Source organism: Pezoporus flaviventris, unplaced genomic scaffold (genome assembly GCF_033815535.1).
Source record: "Pezoporus flaviventris isolate CSIRO_AGI_PZ_B2104156 unplaced genomic scaffold, CSIRO_AGI_Pfla_v1 ptg000002l, whole genome shotgun sequence".
Classification (NCBI taxonomy): domain Eukaryota; kingdom Metazoa; phylum Chordata; class Aves; order Psittaciformes; family Psittacidae; genus Pezoporus; species Pezoporus flaviventris.
This window is the reverse complement of record NW_026892550.1, coordinates 68,523,939-68,542,418: the sequence shown is the minus strand read 5'-3', so window position 1 is coordinate 68,542,418 and position 18,480 is coordinate 68,523,939. Positions and strand designations below refer to the sequence as shown.

Sequence of the window (18,480 nt, the reverse complement as noted above, 5' to 3'; positions counted from 1 at the left end):
TTAGTTATTTTAAGAATGTTCTAGGGTGTGCTTATCTTGGTTTAGTTGTCCTGCGATACCCACCTTGACAAAGGTGCTGGATTCATCTGTGGCACAAGGTGTTGTTAGGAGGAGTTTGAGGAGTAGGCAGGTTCTTCAGTTGCTGGCCTTAGATGTAGGTTTAGTTTCCACTTTATTAAAAAAAAAAAAAAAAAAAATTACTCCACCTTCACACTTAGGACACAGTACAAAGGGAAAACGCTGTTAATGCTCTAGAGGGCAGTCCTTCCAAAGGTCAAACTGAGGAGCTGCTGTGACTAAAACCATGCCACATGCAAAAGGCTGGTAAGTTGATGACAAGTGTTGCTCCTGGTTTATGAAGAAAAAAGACAAATGAGTAATTTTGGCAGGGAGGATGCCTGGGAACAGCTGAGCTCAGAAGAACATAAATGCAAAGGTTATAGCTGATGCTGCTAAAAATAAAGGAAAAGTTTACAATTGAACAACAATCTACCTCATTTTGTTCAGCTTTTCCTGAAAATAGACTGCAAATCAGTGAGGGTAGGTGTGCTTACTTAGAAAATGAAGAATAACTCTTCCTGCCTTGATGCTTGCCAAAGCTGCTGGGGGAAATGACTTTGTGTAGTACACAGGACATCAGATTATGGACCATAGGTTATAATTCGATAAAACCAATTTCATGTTCACAAAGCAACCTCATTGCTTTTAGAAGCAAAAATGAAATCTGAACTAGTTAGAGCTGTTAGCAGTTGAAATACGTATTGGTTGATAAGCTTTCATGAAAGTTGGACAGACACATACTGCATGGTTTCTTTAGGCATGTGAAACATACATGAATATGAAATGTGAATGTTTTAATTTGACCTACTGTGGAAATTAATTCAGGAGATAGAAGTCACACAGCTCTACAGCACACAGGCCTTTAAGGAATTCCTAGAAAGAAAGGGCCTCAGACAGCCTTTGGTGAGTCATGAGAATCTGCTTAGGGTGTTGTGTGCGTCCCCAGGTTGATGTGCTTGTGGCTATTGCTGTGTTGTCCTAATGTCCTGGTTGTAAAAATGCCTAGACCAGGGACTTGGAGTTCTTCTCTCCTATGTATTGGAGTTTTTGGAGGGGAGGAACTGCTGTAATAGCAAAGGGGGGGCTCAGAAAGCAGCTGGGGCTCTGTTGAGCAGGGGGTCTTGAAAGCAATGCTGTGATTCCCCCTGTTCAGACTTAGTGTGAAGGACCAGTGCAAAGTGCCATCCTGGGAACAAGCCTACAGGTATTGTGATGTACACCTGGGACTTGTGTAGCTCTGCAGCTTGTGTGGCTGGAATTATTAAATACCATCAGCATGTGCAAAACCCTGTGCTATGTGTTAACTGTGGATGCAAAGCAGATTTAAACCTCAGTGCTGGAGAAGAGACTAGACTGAGTTGGATCTCACATCACAGGCAACAGCTGCAACTCAGCCATAGGTGCACCAGACATTTTACCCTTTCTTTTCATGTATTTTACCTTGTTCTTCAATTCTAAGTATCATTTGAGGCTGCTAATCATGTTTATGTTTAATCTCTTGTTTCAGTTCCTTTGGAAAATGGTGGCTGAGAAAATGATAGAGCTCCAGAGGAGTCAACCAAAGCTTGCAAGAAAGTGTCTGAAGAGATACAACAAAATAAGAGAAGGCTGTTCATGACCATGAATTAATACAGATTTCTAAATTTTCTTAAAAGGAATAAAACTAGTAGCTGAGTTGCTCCTAGAAGAATATTCTCACATTGGAATAAGCCTTAAGGTAGTTTGGAGTCAATTCTGAAATGGACAAATAGTTTGAAGATTGGATTTGGAGTACTAAATTCCAGGCACAAACCACTTGGCTATCTTAGCAATGCTTGGGCTTGGCTAGAAGGCAGTCATGATGTCTTGTGCTGTAAGCTGCTGTCTAGACAAAGATCCTGGTCCACAGACAACTTCCTGCTTTTTTAAGCTTTCACTTTGTGCTTACTGCTTTACAGAACAGAAATAAGTGATCTCTGAATTCTCTAAGGTATAACCGGTGCTGCAATCTACACACCTACTGAAAATTGAAACCTTCCAGCTCAAAGTGTATAAGGCAGTTAGCTATAACTAGACAAGAAATGCCTAATAAAGACAGCTGAAGCCTTTGCAGTGCTGGGCTGGGCTGTCCCATAACTCTTTGGCCTATTTGTGAGTGAAACTGCAGCTTTGCCTTGTTATCATAATAAACTGCCCTGATGGCTGAATTCCCTACTGTAAAAGAATGCCTTTGAGCTCAAGGATTTGTTCCTCTCAGCCTGTATATGTGCTGTAATTTATGCTGCTAATTATACTTTTTGGTCTAGCTAGAAACAGGATTTGAGGATAAATTTCCATAGTTTAAAAAGGATGTCTGAAACAACTAGCAAAAAAATCCCTCTAACCCCACACTGTGTAAGCAACAGAACAGGATTTAGGCAAGGAAGACAGACCTGGGAAGAGTTAAGTCTAAAAGCAGTCTGTGAGGAGATGAAATAGAAATGTATTCCTACAAGTCTGAGGCAAAATGAATTAAGCTTAAAGGCACTAATTATTCAAGAAACATTAAATGCAGCTGAAAAACCACCCTGACCTGTGAAGAACAAGGACCTGGTAGGTAAGCATTGCAAGCCCAAGGGGGCAGCCTTGTCCCACCTTAGTCAGAGAATGAAATGAAGGAGTTCACACCAAGGCATGCATTCTTCCCCCCAACATCAGGACTCGCCAAAAAAAATCCCACTTGACGTAGGAGCTGCACAATCTGAGAACCATGATCTTTCAAAGCAAGGTGTGGTTTTGTTGGCACAACTAAGCCTCCAGCAAGGGGTATTTGTCTCATCCATCAACACTTCCACTGGTTAGAAGGCTGCAGACACTCTCCAGGGTGCTTTCAGAGGTAAGTAGACCTCACTTGCTCCTATTTTACTGTCTTGGCCTTTCAGGTAAGGATTCAGAGCCTGGTTTAACTTGCTGTGTTGCTTTGAGTTGCCTAAAACCTGGTTAACACAATCCAGGTTAGTGATGTAGGCTTCTCCCTTTTAGAAAACATGGAGGGAATGAATCCTGATGCATTATAAAGCTTAAAAGCACATAGGGAGTTTGCTGAATGCCTTTTTCTTGTTTCCCAATGGCTGATTGCTCTGCCCAAGGTGATCTAAGCAAGTAGTTACTCACAGCTGCTTTGACTTCCTTCTTCCTGAATGCCTCTCATAAGTAGTCTGTTGTGCTGGTGTTGCTGGGCTTCCAAGATCTGCAGCAGGGTGATTTCCAGTCTTATGGAGGTGAACCTTCCATTGTCTCTACAACAGGATGCACAAATCGATATGGAAACTTTGTATTTAGGCACAAGGTTCTAGAGTTAGAGGCAGAGCCCCAAGGACTGACTAGTTGTAACCTCAAGAACTGTGCTGGGAGATGAAATGCAGCCTCACCATGACATACTAATTTCTTATATCATATTTGAAGAAGAAAATGTCTGAGATGTTGGTGAGTTTAGTACCTAGCCCCTGAAATATGTATAGTTGTGTTAGCAGATGGCAGGAGTCTATTTGCAGGGAGGTCCCTTTGCATTTCTCTGAGTTGGCATCTTTTTGCCGTCTTTCATTTTTGAGTGCATGGTCCATAACTCTGATGTAACAGAATGTAGTTAGGGTAATCTGTCTGTCCTCTTTGCTCTTTTCAAGGCTGTTTTTTCTTGGAGGACAAGACACCTTGTATACAAATGACTAGCCCCTGGCATACCTGTCTTGAAGGCACTTTTATCAGTGGTGAGGTAGGATTCTGATCTGCACCTTGCAATTTCAAGAGTGATTTAGGTGATCTTTGGATGTTCAAGCTCTGGTCCTGCACTGACTGACAGGGCCTTGAGGCAGTTCAGTCAGGTGGAACTGATCCTAAACTCATAAACCAGTTCAGCCTTGATCTGTTATAGCTTCTGCAAGTACATCATGATATTTCTATCCCAGTATTTCAGAAGGCTTTGCCTGTAAGTATAGGCAGTTATTTAGGGAGAACTTCTTCCTCACTGTGAAGGAGGGAAGAATACAATTATAGACTTGGCTTTTTCTGAGTTCTCATTGAACATAACACACAGGCTGCTGCAGAAAATATTTTATTCAAAGTTTCACTAACAAAGCTACAATTAGAGGAGTAAGGCTTTTGCTGGTTTATTTCAATTATGTGTGAAGCCAGAGATCAGCCTAAGGCTTAACAATCAATTTCTGACAACAGTGAAAAACATACCAGCCATCCCAAACGTAATGCTGGACACCTTGGGCACTCATTCACAATGTCTCTATGGGCAATAGAGAGTAAAACACATGTCAGATGCAATAAAGAATCGGCTCCTTGATTTGGGTGGGGTTTTTTGTATGAAGAGCAAGTCTACTGATGTGAAAGAAGGAATAAATCCCTAGCTAAGGCACTGCTTGAGCGATTGAGTCACCATGGGATTTCTTGAAGTTTTAAATGCGAAGTGAGGAACAAGAGGAGATATTTGAACTATCTTGTGACTGAACTGGGAGCAGGAGTGGAAGAAGGCACCAGTATCAGTAAATAAGCATGGAAGGTGAAATACCTAATGTTCTAGAGGGGTATACTATTCCTGGCACAGCTGAGCTCCTGGCAACTTTGCAGAAGAGTTCAGGGTAGAGTTATCTGTTGGTCTTCTCCAAATGTACATGCAAGCTAAAAGCTTGCAACAGTCAAAGTGCTTTAGAATGCCCAAATGAATATGACATTTGAAATAGGAATCCTTGGTCTTATCCCTCATCTTTTCTCTCAAATCTGGTTGTACTTCTAATAATGACACAAATTCTGCTAATGCAGTCAAAGGGTTTTTTTTTTAAGGTTGTGCAGAGGCTTGCTTGAGATGGCTCAGGGAGAGAAATACACAGATGTTCCAGCAGCCTTGCTCAGATGAAGACTGTTGGAAGACCACCAGAAAGACGAGCTCTCCAGTGTTGTAAATCTATGTAGTTCCCTTTCCTTAAAGAGAATTACTGATTTAGATCTGCTTAGGATCTGGTCTATATAGTGATAACATCTGGGGCATACAATAATGGCATTGTAGATATGTGCCGGGGATGAAGAGTCTGACAACCAGTACCTGCTCTTGGCAGATGGCAGTAGTCTGCTGTTGAAAACAGTATGAAGAAGCAAGTTGGCATTACTCTGGGATCTGGTATTTTGGACACTCTTGTCCAGGTGCTAATGGTGCTATACAATTTTTTTTTTATAGGAATACTAAATGTGAGGAGGCAGTGGACTAAGCTAATCAGCATAGCAGGATGCTGGTGTCAGAACTGCTTGCAAGTTTTTCATCTCTCCGTGGTAGAGGAATGGGAAGTTTGTAGTGTAGCACTTGTCCCGGTTGTAGGTGTAGCAGGTTTCAGGTTCATCGCAGGAGGTGCTTTGCTGGGCCTTGTGTATCTCACCACCCAGCTCAATCTCTACAGGATCACATTTTTTGCAGCTGGAAGAGATGGAGAACAGAGCAAGTGTTCAGAGCTGTGATGAGAAGATGCCCCTGGTGAAACCCCCATCTTCCTTGCTGATCTGTACATGGATCTAGGAGAGTATTGTGACCTTTTTAGGTTTTACAAAGGAACCCCCAGCCAGATGCTTTTAGTGTTGTCAAACTGCTATTGTCAAGACTGGTCCCTGAAAGGGAGGGTTAAGCAGGCTATGTGTAATCTGCTTATATTTAAGACATTTGAGATGAACAAGGGTCAGAATGAAACATTTCCTGTAAGTGTGAGCCCTTTTCATGTGAATTAATCATGGAGATAACTATTTCTTGGCCTGGAACAGAATATGAAAGCTGGACTGTGGGGAAAATTTTCCTCACTGACCCTGCCTCACCTTCTCTACTGGCCTTCGAGCATGTTTTTGAGCTTGGGTAGACAATGCTGGTGGGGTGATGAAGTCTTAGGAAATTACTTTAGTAAACAATTACTTACAGGTCAGTCATGCGGTAGACAAAAGTGGTTCTGAGTGGGGACAGGGGGTCAGAGATGTTCTCTCGAGCCTTCAGGGGGACTCTGCAAAGGAGGGAAGAGAATCGCTGTCATGAAAACTGCTTATTAACCAGAACTACTCTGCTGGGAACAATTCTGAGTTTTCGTTGTCTTGTTCAGACTGTTTGCATTCCAACTTTTCTCTGTAACAAAGCCCAGGAGCAGTGCATTTTGGCCCTTCAGTGCCCTCAAAGGCAACCCCAAGATGACTGCAGCAATTTCTGAAAGTGCCACTTGGAAGGGGACAGTGCTGATAATCCTTTAGTTTAAACTCTGAGCTCTCAGATGCCTGAGAGACTTGCAGGACATGGACATGTTTAATTACTGTTTCCCGTGTTGTGAGCTCTACCAGAATTCCTGTGGCTCTGAGCCTGAACTTGGTCCATGTTTCAAAGACACACACACTGCTGTAAGGTTTGTGTGAATAAAGAAGACAAAATCTTACTCTTCAACTGAGACATGCCTCATAGGATTAACCTTTGTGATAGTTCAGGCATTAACCAGTTTTCTCAGCCTATATAAATAGCAGGCTCGCTTTGAGTCCAGTGTCATCGGCCCAGTTTGGGTTCAGATTTAATCAGCTGTAGAAATGTTACACCCTACTTCCCCAGTCTATTATGTAAAGCTACAACGGGACTTCTTAAAACATGAAAATGCTTTTTGTATCTGAAGGAACAAAACACACATCGGTTCATGTAAACTATAAAAACATGAAGCAAAGGGAACATTCCAAGATACCGTAGAAAGCAGCCCACAGGAAAAAAAGTTCAGTTCCTTAATGCAAGAACATGGGAAACAATGCAAAGAAAAAGGAACTCTTGTAACACTTCATGTAACACTTGTCTGCCACTTACAGGATGCGTATGTTTCTCTGTAGAATTTCTGCATCAGGATTTTCTTTGGAGGGGACGAACTTTGAGGTCACTGTTACACACTGACACTTGTTATTGACCAGCACGTGCTCCTCGTCCTCAGGGTCACGTGGATAACCTGTGAGCACAGGATATGCAATCCCAAAGTCAAGAAGACAAACCCTGAAACCTGCTTTAGCAGAAAGCCAAGTGATGAAAATGCCAGAACTGCATTACAGATATCATTACTGCATCTGGGTTGATTAAAACCTGGGTTGCAGGTACAAATGAGCCTCTTGGCAAAGATGAGTTCTGCTGTCCTCTCTGCTTCATCTACAGTATGGTTCTGTATGCAGAGGTGATGGGACTGGGAAGGAGCAAATGATGGACCTGGACACTGTGTGGCTGGTCAGAGGCAAACATGCAGCAGTTTCTCATGAAATAGGAAGAAAATCCCCTTGCAAGCCTCAAGCTACACTTGAGAGCTGAAGTCCTGCTTTTACCTGAATGGGAGAGGTTACCCAATTCCTTTGTCATGCACCAGGACTAGTCCAGCAATCCAAATCCTAGTTTGGATCTGGCCTCTAAATAAATGTCCCTGATTTTGCCAATGTAACAGTTTTCCTTAAGTAATATGTTGTCCTTCAAGCCCTTCAGGGAACAGATTCCAAAAAGCATGACGACCCAGCAATACAGCAGCCTGCTGACTTGGCAGTGAAAGGCAGGTGGCCCCCATGCTTGTGGTTTGTAGGGACGGCTGCAGTTTTGATGTTCTTAAATAGAGAAGAACCACCTTAGGTTCAATATGAACTATTACTATTCAATATGAAACCCAGTTAAAATGGGGTAAAACATCCTATCTGTCACCCAGGGGCTTTTTGAAGGTTCCTGGTTGCGTGCGATACCTTCTTACTGCGCAGGTAGATGGATTTTAAGTAGCTGGTTCTTTGCTAGTTGTTTTTGCCCAAACCCATAATAAGCCAGCCCTGCTTCTATATGCACACAGTCATACCCTTCTTAAGGGATTGTTTTACCTCCCTCTGTATTTCTAAATGCTGCTGAAATAATGTTCACAGCCATCAGTATGGTATTGCTCTTCTTACAGAATCTTCAGCCTGCTTAGAAGTACCAAAACCAGTGATCTTTGTCAGATGGGGTAGTTTATATTGGGCTCAGCAGGACCTCAGTTCTGGGGACTGTCCTACTCTGCTAGTCCCTTGGCTTAACCATGGAGGGAAAGAAAAAACAAAAAAACAGGCTGATGATGCCTGTGTTCATATCTGTGAAGGATTTCAGAGTCATTTTGACTTAAACTGTTTGGTCCCAGCAGCTGGGTTTGAGTTATCAAAGCACACATCAGTAATGAAGCAGAAACACACATTGTATAAGCTCATGTCTGTTTTTTCTCTTAATCTCCATGTCCAAAGCTGCTGGGTTTTATTAGCAACAGAGCCTGTTGCTACAGGGTGAAAGGGATAGTGCTCAAAGCCTGTGGGAGCAGCGCATGGACTCTCAGGTGGGCTGTAAGTTTTCTGATTGTCAGACACCGTTGGCAGCAGCTTAACTGTTACATAAAGCTGTATGCCAGACCATGCAAGGACAGGTCTCTGCAGTGTTGATTGGCAGAGCCTCCAGGTATCTAGTCCATGCAATGTCATGCCAATTGCATTCCAGGTTTTCTACCTAAGGTTTCTTACAGCTTCCTTCCTGCTCCACAATATGTCGGTCTCATCTGCTTCCTTTCCTCGGGGTTATTTTCTGTGATCCTTGCAGATGCTGGTTTTGTGAAAAAGCCACCAAAACTGTAAATGATGACTCAGAGTGACCCTAAAATTCCCCAGGTGGTTACAAATGCAGTTTCTGTGACAAGCAGCAGCAGAATACTTTCCTGAATAGGACTGACTGCGGAGTTTCTTGATCAGGAAGGAAATTACTTTGCTTCCTTACTTTGGGCAGTGGAGCAAGCCACCATGGGCATATTCCCCCAGTTTTCTTTATTTCTCTAAAGCATGTCCTGCTATAGCATGTGCCCATTGAGCCCTCTGGAGCAAGGGCTGGCTTTTAGCATTTCTCTGTACTGCACCCAGCACAACCCAGCAGTACAAATGCCACTGTGAAATGTGACTGTGACCTCTGCGAGTCTTGGCCTTTCTTTTGTCTTATACAAAGTCTCTTGCTTCTTGTCCTTCATACAGACCTTCCTCTGGTGTCTGCCAGACATGCATGCAATTCCTTATAAATCCTTAATTCAAAGCCAATAGTCAAGTCAGATTCTAATGGCTTTGGGAATTGCTCCAAAAAGTTTGGGAACAGGCTTTAATTCATCTTCTAAAAGCATATTAACATACTCTTATGAATATGCAGAGGTTTTTTGACTGTACTCTAAAAATAGTGTCCTTATTTAATTCCTTGTGTAATGCTCTTGGCTTCAGTAAGCATAAATTAGATATATTCTATATAATGTTTTCAAATTAAAATTACAAAGCTCAAAAAAGGGTGGCTTTATCAGCACTATCTCCATGCACCAACCCAGTAAAGTCCCTTTGGGAAGATGGTAGTTAAATAAAAAATTTCCTCATGCCCTTTTAAGTGTTAAGGTTAGATTTTCTGCTGCATGATTCACTGCAAGATGGGTGTTCCCTCCCTCCTTAACAGTTACGCAGATTTCAATATTGGCTGGTCCTGTAACACACTATGAAGCCCAACAGAAGCCAGCTTCAGCACAGTGAAGAAGCAAATGCATTCCAAAGATCTGTTCAAACCCTGCTGCAGGTCCAAATGGCTAATTTATTAAAGTAGGAACAGGCTCAAATAGCCCAAAAATACATTCATTTCAAGGTAAACAGTCCAAACAGCAATCCCATAGCTACACATAACTTTAAATTGACCTCCCCTCTAAACCGCTCATGTATATATATGTTTCAAGCCATGCATATGAATAGGGAAAGCCAGACTGGGTTCTGTGTTGAACCAACACAGTTGCTGAACTCAACATTTTCTGTCTTTTCAGCAAATAAACTATACAGCTGGATGCTTTTCACAGGAAGCAGTACTTTACAAGGACCTGCCTGGGTAGGGAACAAGATGCCCTTTCCCAAAAGTGGGAGGAAATGCAGGGATGCTGCTGTCCGTGCTGTTGGGATGGTTATCCTCGAGCATTGATTTAATCCTGTGGACCAGACCCACCTTGTGAATGAGGATGACTGTTGTATAGTATTAGTACAGTCAGCACCCATTATTTGTGAACCACACTGAGAAGTGTGTTGCGATGACAGTCTGATCTCAGTCTAAATCAAGAGTATCCAGAAAATTCAGTGGAGTTAGACAATAAATTACAGTTTAATTGGAAGTAAATTTGCTGTAGCAATATACAGGATTACCAGAAAAACTTTGGAATCCTTTAAATCTGGCAGGTAACAGTCTTGCAAGCTTCTTACCACTGCAGAAAAGCAAGCATGCATGTTTGCTGTTTGTTGCTTCAGAAACCCAATGAAAAATGGCTAGAGTCTTAAATTTGCAGATAGTCTTGGCTTTTTTAGCCTCAAGGCAGCAATTAAAAACACACAGCTCTGTGGTGCAGAAAGACTCTGAGGTGTCCAAGCGGCACTGAAGCGTGACTGCTTGAGCAGGACTTGAGGTAGTATTTTTGGCTTATAGAAATATTACTGACTACACAAACCCCATCACTGATCTCTTAAGCAGAGTTGTCCATGCTCTTCATTTCTCACCTACCTGCCACCAGGATGAGTCCCAAGGAGATGGCCAAGGCCACACACAGCAACAAAGAGCTCTTCATCGTGCCTTCCCTTCTTTTGAAGAACACTAGTGGACAGCCTCCCTCTGCCTATAAGGGTGCGTGGAAATGATACAGCTGTTTCCTAAAATAAAAGCCCAGCCGGCCAGCACAGCCACTGTGGAAAATGTGGCTGGGGACTGAAACCAGGCAAGTTCACTGCATGAAGACTTCCGGCTTTCAGAGGTGAAGAGGGGCAGACGGTTGCAATATTACTGTGCATTTTTATTAATCACAAAGTAACAAAGCTGCTGAGTGCAAGCTAGTGCAAACCCACCCTGGTCCTTAAGGGACATCTTGTCTTCAGGGCTAGTGGTGCTGAAAAGGAACTCCATGGATTTGCTGGTTAACAGAAAGTTCTGAGTCAGGTCCTGGGCAAACTCTGTGAGGTACTAGGCAAGCAGACTTCTCCTGATGGAGGGGAACACTGAAGAGGACCTGAGATTTGGCTTTTTTCCCAGATTTGGGATCACTTGTATAACTCTGAAGGCTGTCTTTAGGATGTTTATGTGACTTGTGCAGAAAAGCCCACTTCTTAAGGGAAGCCCAGTCTTAGCGAGGGCCTCCAAACACCTACACTGGGGGACAAATGCGGGGGGCAGAGCAAAGTACAAACCCCTGGCCTGTTCTTAGCCAGGGTTATTGCTTCAGTGTTTCCTGAATTTCTCCTCCTGCAATGTGTGTTTCTCTCAATTAACATGAGAAGCACATGGTAAATCTTCCTGCATCCTCCAGATTTTCCTTGTGCAGCAGAGCACCAGCCCAGTGACCAGATACAGGCTTTTCACCCACCCCATGCCACCTTGGGCTCACCCAGGGCTGGTTGCTCTCAGGAGACTGAAGTCCTTAGGCCACGCTGCCAGGCACCCAGTTCCTGAAAGGGCAGCCTGTCACCTCCTTTGTTCAGACCTTGCAGGCTGTGTATCTGACCCTAAAGGTGTTCAAATACTCTGGGATCTGTCCCCTGAGCTTTTTCTCCTAGCACAAGTATCTCCTATGGCAGCTGCATGATGCAATGAGCTGTTGTGTTGCATCAGCAGTGCTCACACGCAAGGTTTCCCGGGGGGGGGACACGATGACATGGGTGCAAGCCCACCTCCCAGCAGGGCATCAGGTTATGCATAGCTCTTTATAAACCTTGTTCTCTCACTAGGGCTCCATCTTTAGGAGGGCAAAATTTGGTTTTGTTTCCTTTCTCCCTCCCCAGAAAATATTGCCAACAGTTTCATGTGAAGCTCTCTTCTGAAGCAGCAGCAGCAAGAGGTTCAATGTGCCCCATATTTTGCATAAGGTTAAAATGAGCCTGGTTAACTATAAGGTGGTAGGGGTGTCTGTCTAAAGCACTATTTGGTTCAGTCACCTTTGTAACAAAATAGGTAACATATTAAAAACATACAAGATGGTGGGACGCAGGCAGCAAAATAAAGCACTTGCAGAAGATGCTGGTTCTGGTCAGTTTTGCCAAACCGCACTGATAAAACACAGCACTGGTAAGATCCAAGCAGAATCATCCATGACCATTTTCAAGCCCAAAGGGAGAGACTGAGCAGAATTATATTTAGTGTGATGCTGTTGATTTTGATGTGTTTCCCCAACTGCTGGTGCTCAGCACACCTGAATTTCGGTTGCTAAATCGATATGACTGCATACAGGCCCTTTGGGCTTTATATGGTGGCACAAGAGCTATTTTAGTCCCAGTCAGCCACCTGCATGTCTCTGAGCATTTTGATCTTGCTTGCAAGCTCTTTAGAGGAAGGTATCTTTTACGGTCTGTTACTTTTATGGACTACCCCCTTTTTACTGTGTGACATTCTGAATCACCAGAATATTATCTGGGGAAGCAAACATTAAAGAACTGCAGCTGTTGGGTAAGGGGCTGGCAAACGTCACTGGCAGAGGCTAGTGGAGGAGTAATTGAGAATTTGAAAAGAAATGGGAACCAGCCTTGTAGTCTCAATCTCCCTTCACTTGTCCTGTGCCTCCCATCACCCCTGGACTTGCTGAATGAGTTTTCTAGGTCAGATGCTGGACAGGTGCCTGGATAAAGTGAGACAAACTTGTGTCTGTGGGTGTCCTTGCCATGCTGGGTGAGGAGCGGGAAGGAGGACAGCTGTACCATGGCATGGGCCATCTCCAGATAACACACCCCTGCTAGCAGTCTGTCCTACGGCTGGCTTCTCTCCTCATTTCTCATTTGGAAGCAAAGGAACTGGTGGGTTAAACCAGACCTACAGTGGTCACTGATTATTGTATTGGTGGTGGTGATTCCACTGATGCTTATAGCAAACCCCTGTGGTTTGGCTTGACCAGTTCCCACTAACTGGATGAACTGACTCACATCAGATATCGTTTCCAGCTTCATCAGAAATGGGTGATGTTTTCAGCAAGTCCTGGAGAAGGTTCACATGTCTGCAGATGTGATTTCTGCTTTTAGACATTAACCTTGGACTGAGAGTTAACACATCAATTCCATTTAAATCCAAGTGGAAGTTTGTCTGATGTTAAGGCTCTGAATTTTGAAAGGGCAAGACTTAAAAAAAGAAAAATAAAATAAGATGAGGGCACTATGTGGTGAGGGCAGTTACATGACAAGTGTCAGGGACACAGTGAAGGCCTGGGCTTCTGTAGGTCACACTTACAAAAGTTACCTGGAATTTTAATGACACAAAAATCAGATGCAGACTTCTCTGGGTGGACTTCACACAAAAGAGGGTGGGATTAATCAGCAGGATTACAAAGCCTCATTAGCAGAGATGGCTGTGCTTTAGTGGCCAACTAGTACCAAGTGAGGATTTCCACTGAGGTGTGGCTAAGAAATTGAATTAATGCCATGTCCCACCAAAACCAACTGATTTTTGTTGCTCTTTGTTATGCAGGCCTGTATCCAGGAGAGGTGGTATCTGAAAACTGGCACAGATGGATTTGGAAAGGGTGTCTTAGCCTGAAGTGAAACATACCTTTGGTACAAGAGCATACATGGAAAATTTAGACCCAGAAGTGACGATGCAGACGTCAGAAGAAAGGCTCCTAAGTGAGACTTGTCTGCTGTCAGACCTACCAGCATTCAAAGGAATCACTAAAAAGTGAGTAAAGTTGTGCACACACCCCCATCCCCCCACCGTTTCAGTTAACTTTAATATTTGCTTGGCAGGTCTTTTTCCACAAGGAGGTGTGCAGGAGTATTTATAAATAGCACTGCACCTGTTCCGTGGTGAGAAAAAGGCATCTGCACTTGTACACAGAGCTCCTCTTGTGGGCATGTGTGCCTGCCTAATTTATCAGGCTTTGGGTTTCTGAGCTCAGACTAAACTCAGCACTGTGCCCCCCTCTGCTCTTGTGGAACAGCTACCTGCATCTTAAGAACAGACCGCTTCTGGGTGGTCCAGTAGTAATGCTCTGTAAAGACTGGGTGATGGGAAGCACTTGGAAGAGTTCATGATCTCAGATGTGTCCAGAAAGGTTTTCAAATACTTTTTCTCTCTGAAAGTTTGATGCGATTGCGGGGTAATAAGATGTTTCAGTAAGAAAGGGGACAGATGTCAGGTGCACTTTGTATGTTGCTTTCCACCTCCCCCTTGTTGTAAGACTATACAGACAGCACTTGTATGTGTCTGTGCTTTTAGGTGAAGACAAGACCCCCTGAGGAGGGAAAAAGGCACTCTTATTTTTGTGCGGCATTATTCGTTGCTGATACCTGCCACGACTGAACTAACTCCTTGCTTGGGGCTGCCCGCGTGGCACAGCTCCTCAGGGCTATTACTCTATTAAAAACCTAATAGTAGAAATAAACTCAGTTATATTCCAGACTTTGGAGTGGCTACGAACTGGAGTTCAGCCCATGAACTAGAAGCTTAGCTGCAAGCGGTGGGGTTTGAATGAGCAAGTACTTCCAGGAGACACACGGTGAGGGCTGGCCAAACCCCGGCTCAGAACCCGCCTCCCTGCCCTCGGGCCACCGCGAGTCAGCCCCACCTCGCAGCTCAGCCCTGGGCCGCGCACGGCGGAACCGGAACCCGAAGCGTGGGGAAGCGGAAACACGGCACGGCACGGCACGGTGGAAGAGCCGGAGCGGAGCTATGAGGACGCGCCGCGGCACTCTCCTGCGGCCGCGGGCAGAGCCGGCCGAGGAAGAGGACGAGGATGTCGGGGAGCAGGCGGCCGGCGGGCAGGCGGGCTCCGAGGGCCTGCGCGACGAGGTGGAGGAATTTCATGAGGCACAGTTCCAAGCGGTGATGGCGGCCCTGGAGAGCGGGGAGGAGACCGGAGGCAGCGAGGAGGAGGAGGAGGAAGTGCTGGGGCTGCAGCTGCCAGAGGACAGTGAGGAGGATGGACACGGTGAGGAAGAAGAGGAGGAGGAGGAGGAAGCACAAGGGGTGGATCTTTTCCTGGACCACAGCGCAGAAGAGGATGGAGGTGAGGAGGAGCACGATGGGGAAGGTGAAGACAAGGAAAGGGAAGGTGAAGATAAGAATGGGGAAGGTGAAAAGGAGTTAGAAAACGAGGTTGAAGATGAAGATGGGGACTTGTCCATGGAAAGCGACTTGGAGGAGCACCATCAGGACACCAAACTGCCTCATGAGCTCTCCTGGGGCCAGCGCAAGCAGCTCTACTACGACACAGACTACGGGAGCGATGCCCAGGCCAAGGGCAAGCGTAGCCAGCAAGAGGTTGATGCTGAGGAGGAGGAAGAGGAGCAGGAAGCTCAGGTCATTCAAAGGCGGTTGGTGCAGGACTTGGGGGAAGATGATTATGGTTTAGATGTGTTTCAGGGCTATCTGGCTGATCAACAGAAAACCCACGACAGCAAAGGGCAGAAGATTGACAAGGATTTGCAGGCCCTTTCCAAGAAGGAGCAGCTCAAGCTGCTGAAGCAGGAGTCCCCTGAGCTCCTGCATCTGATTGAAGACTTTGAAGTCAAGCTAATGGAGCTCAAGGATGAACTGCACCCACTACTGCAGATGGTCAAAAATGGCACTATCCCGCAAGGGAAAGGCAGCCGCTATTTGCAGACCAAGTGTCATCTCTACTTGAATTACTGTGCCAATATCAGTTTCTATTTGGTTTTGAAGTCAAAGAGGATGCCAGTTCATAATCACCCTGTTATCGAACGGCTGGTTGCTTATAGAAATATAATCAATGACCTAGCTGTTATAGATCAAAAGCTGTCCTCACAAGTCCGTATGCTTCTGAAAAACTACTATGATAAGAAGGAAGACAAGTTACGGAAGGAGAAGAAATTTGCAGTGTTTCTACCACTGGATGTTAAGAAAACCAAATCCAAACGTGCTCCTGTACTTGCTAATGGCTGGGCTTCAGCTGGTGAGCCCTCCAGTGAGTCAGACCTGGATGAAGAGGCTGCTCTAAAATACTACCAGATGATGGAGAAGAAGTTGAAGCTCAAGAGAAAGAGAACTGAAGATGAAGACAGGCTTGGAGAAGAAGCAGTGTTGGATGGAGAGGATCCAAATAAAAAGAGAGGTGTCACTTACCAGATGATCAAGAACAAAGGCCTCACACCCAAAAGGAGGAAGATCGATCGGAACCCCAGGGTTAAGCACCGGGAGAAATTCCGGCGAGCCAAGATCCGCCGCAAAGGCCAGGTCCGTGAAGTCCGGAGGGAATTGGACAGATATGCTGGGGAGGTGTCTGGCATCCGCGCAGGTGTTAAGAAAAGCAGGAAGCTCAAGTGATAGTTCTTTTTCTGCATTCCTGAGAGCTGCAAGCAGCACTGCTGAATCCAATAAAGATTTTATAAAAGATTATGTGTTTTTTTTATTCTTAAGCAAACTGGGGTTGGGGTAGTATGTGGGTTTGGTTTTTTTTTCACAGGATGCTTCTGAGAAGGTGCTACCTCTAAAAGTAGCACAGGACCCTTCCTCATCCAGCCTGTGAGTTAAGATGTTTTCCTCCATTGGAACACTGTCATCTTTCTATACTGTAAATGCTGGGTTTGGGGGGCTGCAAGGGGTGTGTCAAGCAAATGGAATAATGTGGGAGAGTGGGGAGATGGGATGGAGTGACCTGAGGGCAGGTTGTGAATAAGGTTGATGCAGCTGTCACCACCTTTTCCTTTTTACTGTCTTGGTTTGGTCCATCCTTTTTCTGTGTTGAACTACAGAATGAGTTGCATATGGTTATGGTATTTAGTTGTTCTGATTATCTCCTCTTTGCCCTCATGTTTCGGAACTAACTACTCTGAGGCTCTCTTAAATCTCTAATTTTCTAACTATGCAGAAAGCTATTACTCTTTTCCCCTCCTCCTGAATTCAGTGAGAAGCCAAGCAAAGACCTTCCTGCATTTCATAGCTGTTTGCCAGTGATAAAATACATTAAATGCATCTGTGATAAATATGTTGTCTGCTGTTGTAGGTCTAAAGTAGCATTGATACAGGACAGACGGATGAGATCTAACATCGTCTTCAGTTTGAAGGTAAACTCATTTAACTGCACACTGAATTTCTGACTGGGAGCTCTGGTTCAGGCTGTAAAGGAGGAATGACTGATGAATTTTTCTTAAAAGCTGCAAACACTGTCTCAGGTAAGAGCTGCACTTGAGCCTGGGACAGTTTTCAGAGAGCCCATCCTTACTTTGTGTTCCAGTAGCATGTGAAAGGTACTGCTGTCAGTTTTCCCTGTGAAATCATTTACGGGGAATGAATGTTACAGACACCCTAGTTGTATCTAGGTGGTTTGGTTTAGGTTATGTTTTGTTTTGAGGGGTTATTTTTGTGTGCTCTGCTCATTTTCTCCAAGCAAAATGTGCTTCCGTAGGTTTTTATGTCAACCTTTACACTCTAGGCCTGTTTATGCCAGGATTGTGCTGTTAATTGCAATTCTGAAGCAATTCTGTTGAATTTCAAAGCTGATTATTAAAGGGGGAGGTAGAAAAACAAGCTGGGAACAGAAATAAGGAGACTTTTTGTAGTCCTTTTATGTCCTGGATCCATGGGATGCAGAGCTATGCATGGTGATTTCAGAGGGAATTCTGGTATGGTAGGTAGGGGTATAGGACAAAACAGTGAAATGACAAGTTCTGTTGATCTGCATGTTTACCCTCTGCTGCTTACAGGCCAAAAGGCATCTAAATGCTCCATGATTAAAAAAAAAAAAAAAAGATTACTCCACAGAAACAAACTGCAAAGCATTGGGAATCAATCCCTGCCATAGAATTGCCTGGGTCATGCAGACAAAGTTGAGGCTTTCTTCAAGAGGCTGCTGAATATGTCTTCTCATTTGACAATGCTCTCTGCACCTTGATGGCCTTAGGTGAGATGTGAAACATATTAGCTATGCAGATAAAGATGTCCTTCACCTGTGCTTTCTTGTCTTCCCTTACTGTGAGCAGCAACCAACAGTTAGCGTCTTGCTTTTCCCATAGAGAAATGCAAGGCTTAGAGCTGGTTCCAGCCTTAGCAAGGAGGGAGACAGAGCTTCCCAAAACTGCACTTTGTATTAACCCTGTGTTGGGATCATGATGGAGGCCACCACTGATAATGTCAAGTTATGCTCCTGACGTCAGTGAAAAGGTAACATGCTAGATAAAAAGCAGCTTTTTCTGGTGAAGAATGGTGTGTAACAGTCATCACATGGGATGAGAAAAAGATCCAGCAGATCTCAGTACAGCACTTGGCCATGTACGTTTCACACTTTGTACAAAAATTAAAGGCTGATGATGGTTTGTAGATCTGCAGTCAAGCTGTAAGTATCCATGGCAGCTTTGTGGTCCCTTGAAAAGCTTTAGGCAGCTGGCATGAAAAATTCTGGCAACTTCCATCTGAGTGATAAATAAGAGAAATACTGA

General features: G+C 44.4%; 2 protein-coding genes across 3 annotated transcripts; one reads left to right on the top strand and one right to left on the bottom strand.

Moving 5' to 3' along the window:
• Positions 1–5,022: 5,022 nt before the first annotated feature.
• JCHAIN (joining chain of multimeric IgA and IgM) lies at positions 5,023–10,803 on the bottom strand. Its single transcript, XM_061442712.1, has 4 exons — positions 10,619–10,803; positions 6,890–7,025; positions 5,979–6,059; positions 5,023–5,491 (listed from the first exon to the last, which is right to left on the bottom strand). Exons 1-4 carry the CDS (start codon positions 10,680–10,682, stop codon positions 5,290–5,292), a joined length of 483 nt encoding a protein of 160 aa, XP_061298696.1. The 5' UTR covers positions 10,683–10,803; the 3' UTR covers positions 5,023–5,289.
• Positions 10,804–14,722: 3,919 nt separating this feature from the next.
• On the top strand, positions 14,723–16,439 carry UTP3 (UTP3 small subunit processome component). Of its 2 annotated transcripts, XM_061442700.1 has the most exons (2): positions 14,723–15,116; positions 15,159–16,439. In XM_061442700.1, exons 1-2 carry the CDS (start codon positions 14,756–14,758, stop codon positions 16,367–16,369), a joined length of 1,572 nt encoding a protein of 523 aa, XP_061298684.1. In that variant the 5' UTR covers positions 14,723–14,755; the 3' UTR covers positions 16,370–16,439. The 2 variants fall into 2 exon arrangements, with proteins under 2 accessions (XP_061298684.1, XP_061298678.1); XM_061442694.1 differs by having other exon boundaries at positions 14,723–16,439.
• The last annotated feature ends 2,041 nt before the right edge of the window (positions 16,440–18,480 follow it).

What these genes read in the sequence shown, in the direction of transcription:
- UTP3 (XM_061442694.1), top strand. Translation starts at nt 14,756, where the DNA reads ATGAGGACGCGCCGCGGCACTCTCCTGCGGCCGCGGGCAGAGCCGGCC.
- JCHAIN (XM_061442712.1), bottom strand. Translation starts at nt 10,682, where the DNA reads ATGAAGAGCTCTTTGTTGCTGTGTGTGGCCTTGGCCATCTCCTTGGGA. An exon ending in GGGACTCATCCTGGTGGCAG is followed by an intron (nt 7,026 to 10,618) that starts GTAGGTGAGAAA and finishes CTGTGCTCACAG; the next exon opens with GTTATCCACGTGACCCTGAG. An exon ending in CAGAGAAACATACGCATCCT is followed by an intron (nt 6,060 to 6,889) that starts GTAAGTGGCAGA and finishes CCTCCTTTGCAG; the next exon opens with AGTCCCCCTGAAGGCTCGAG.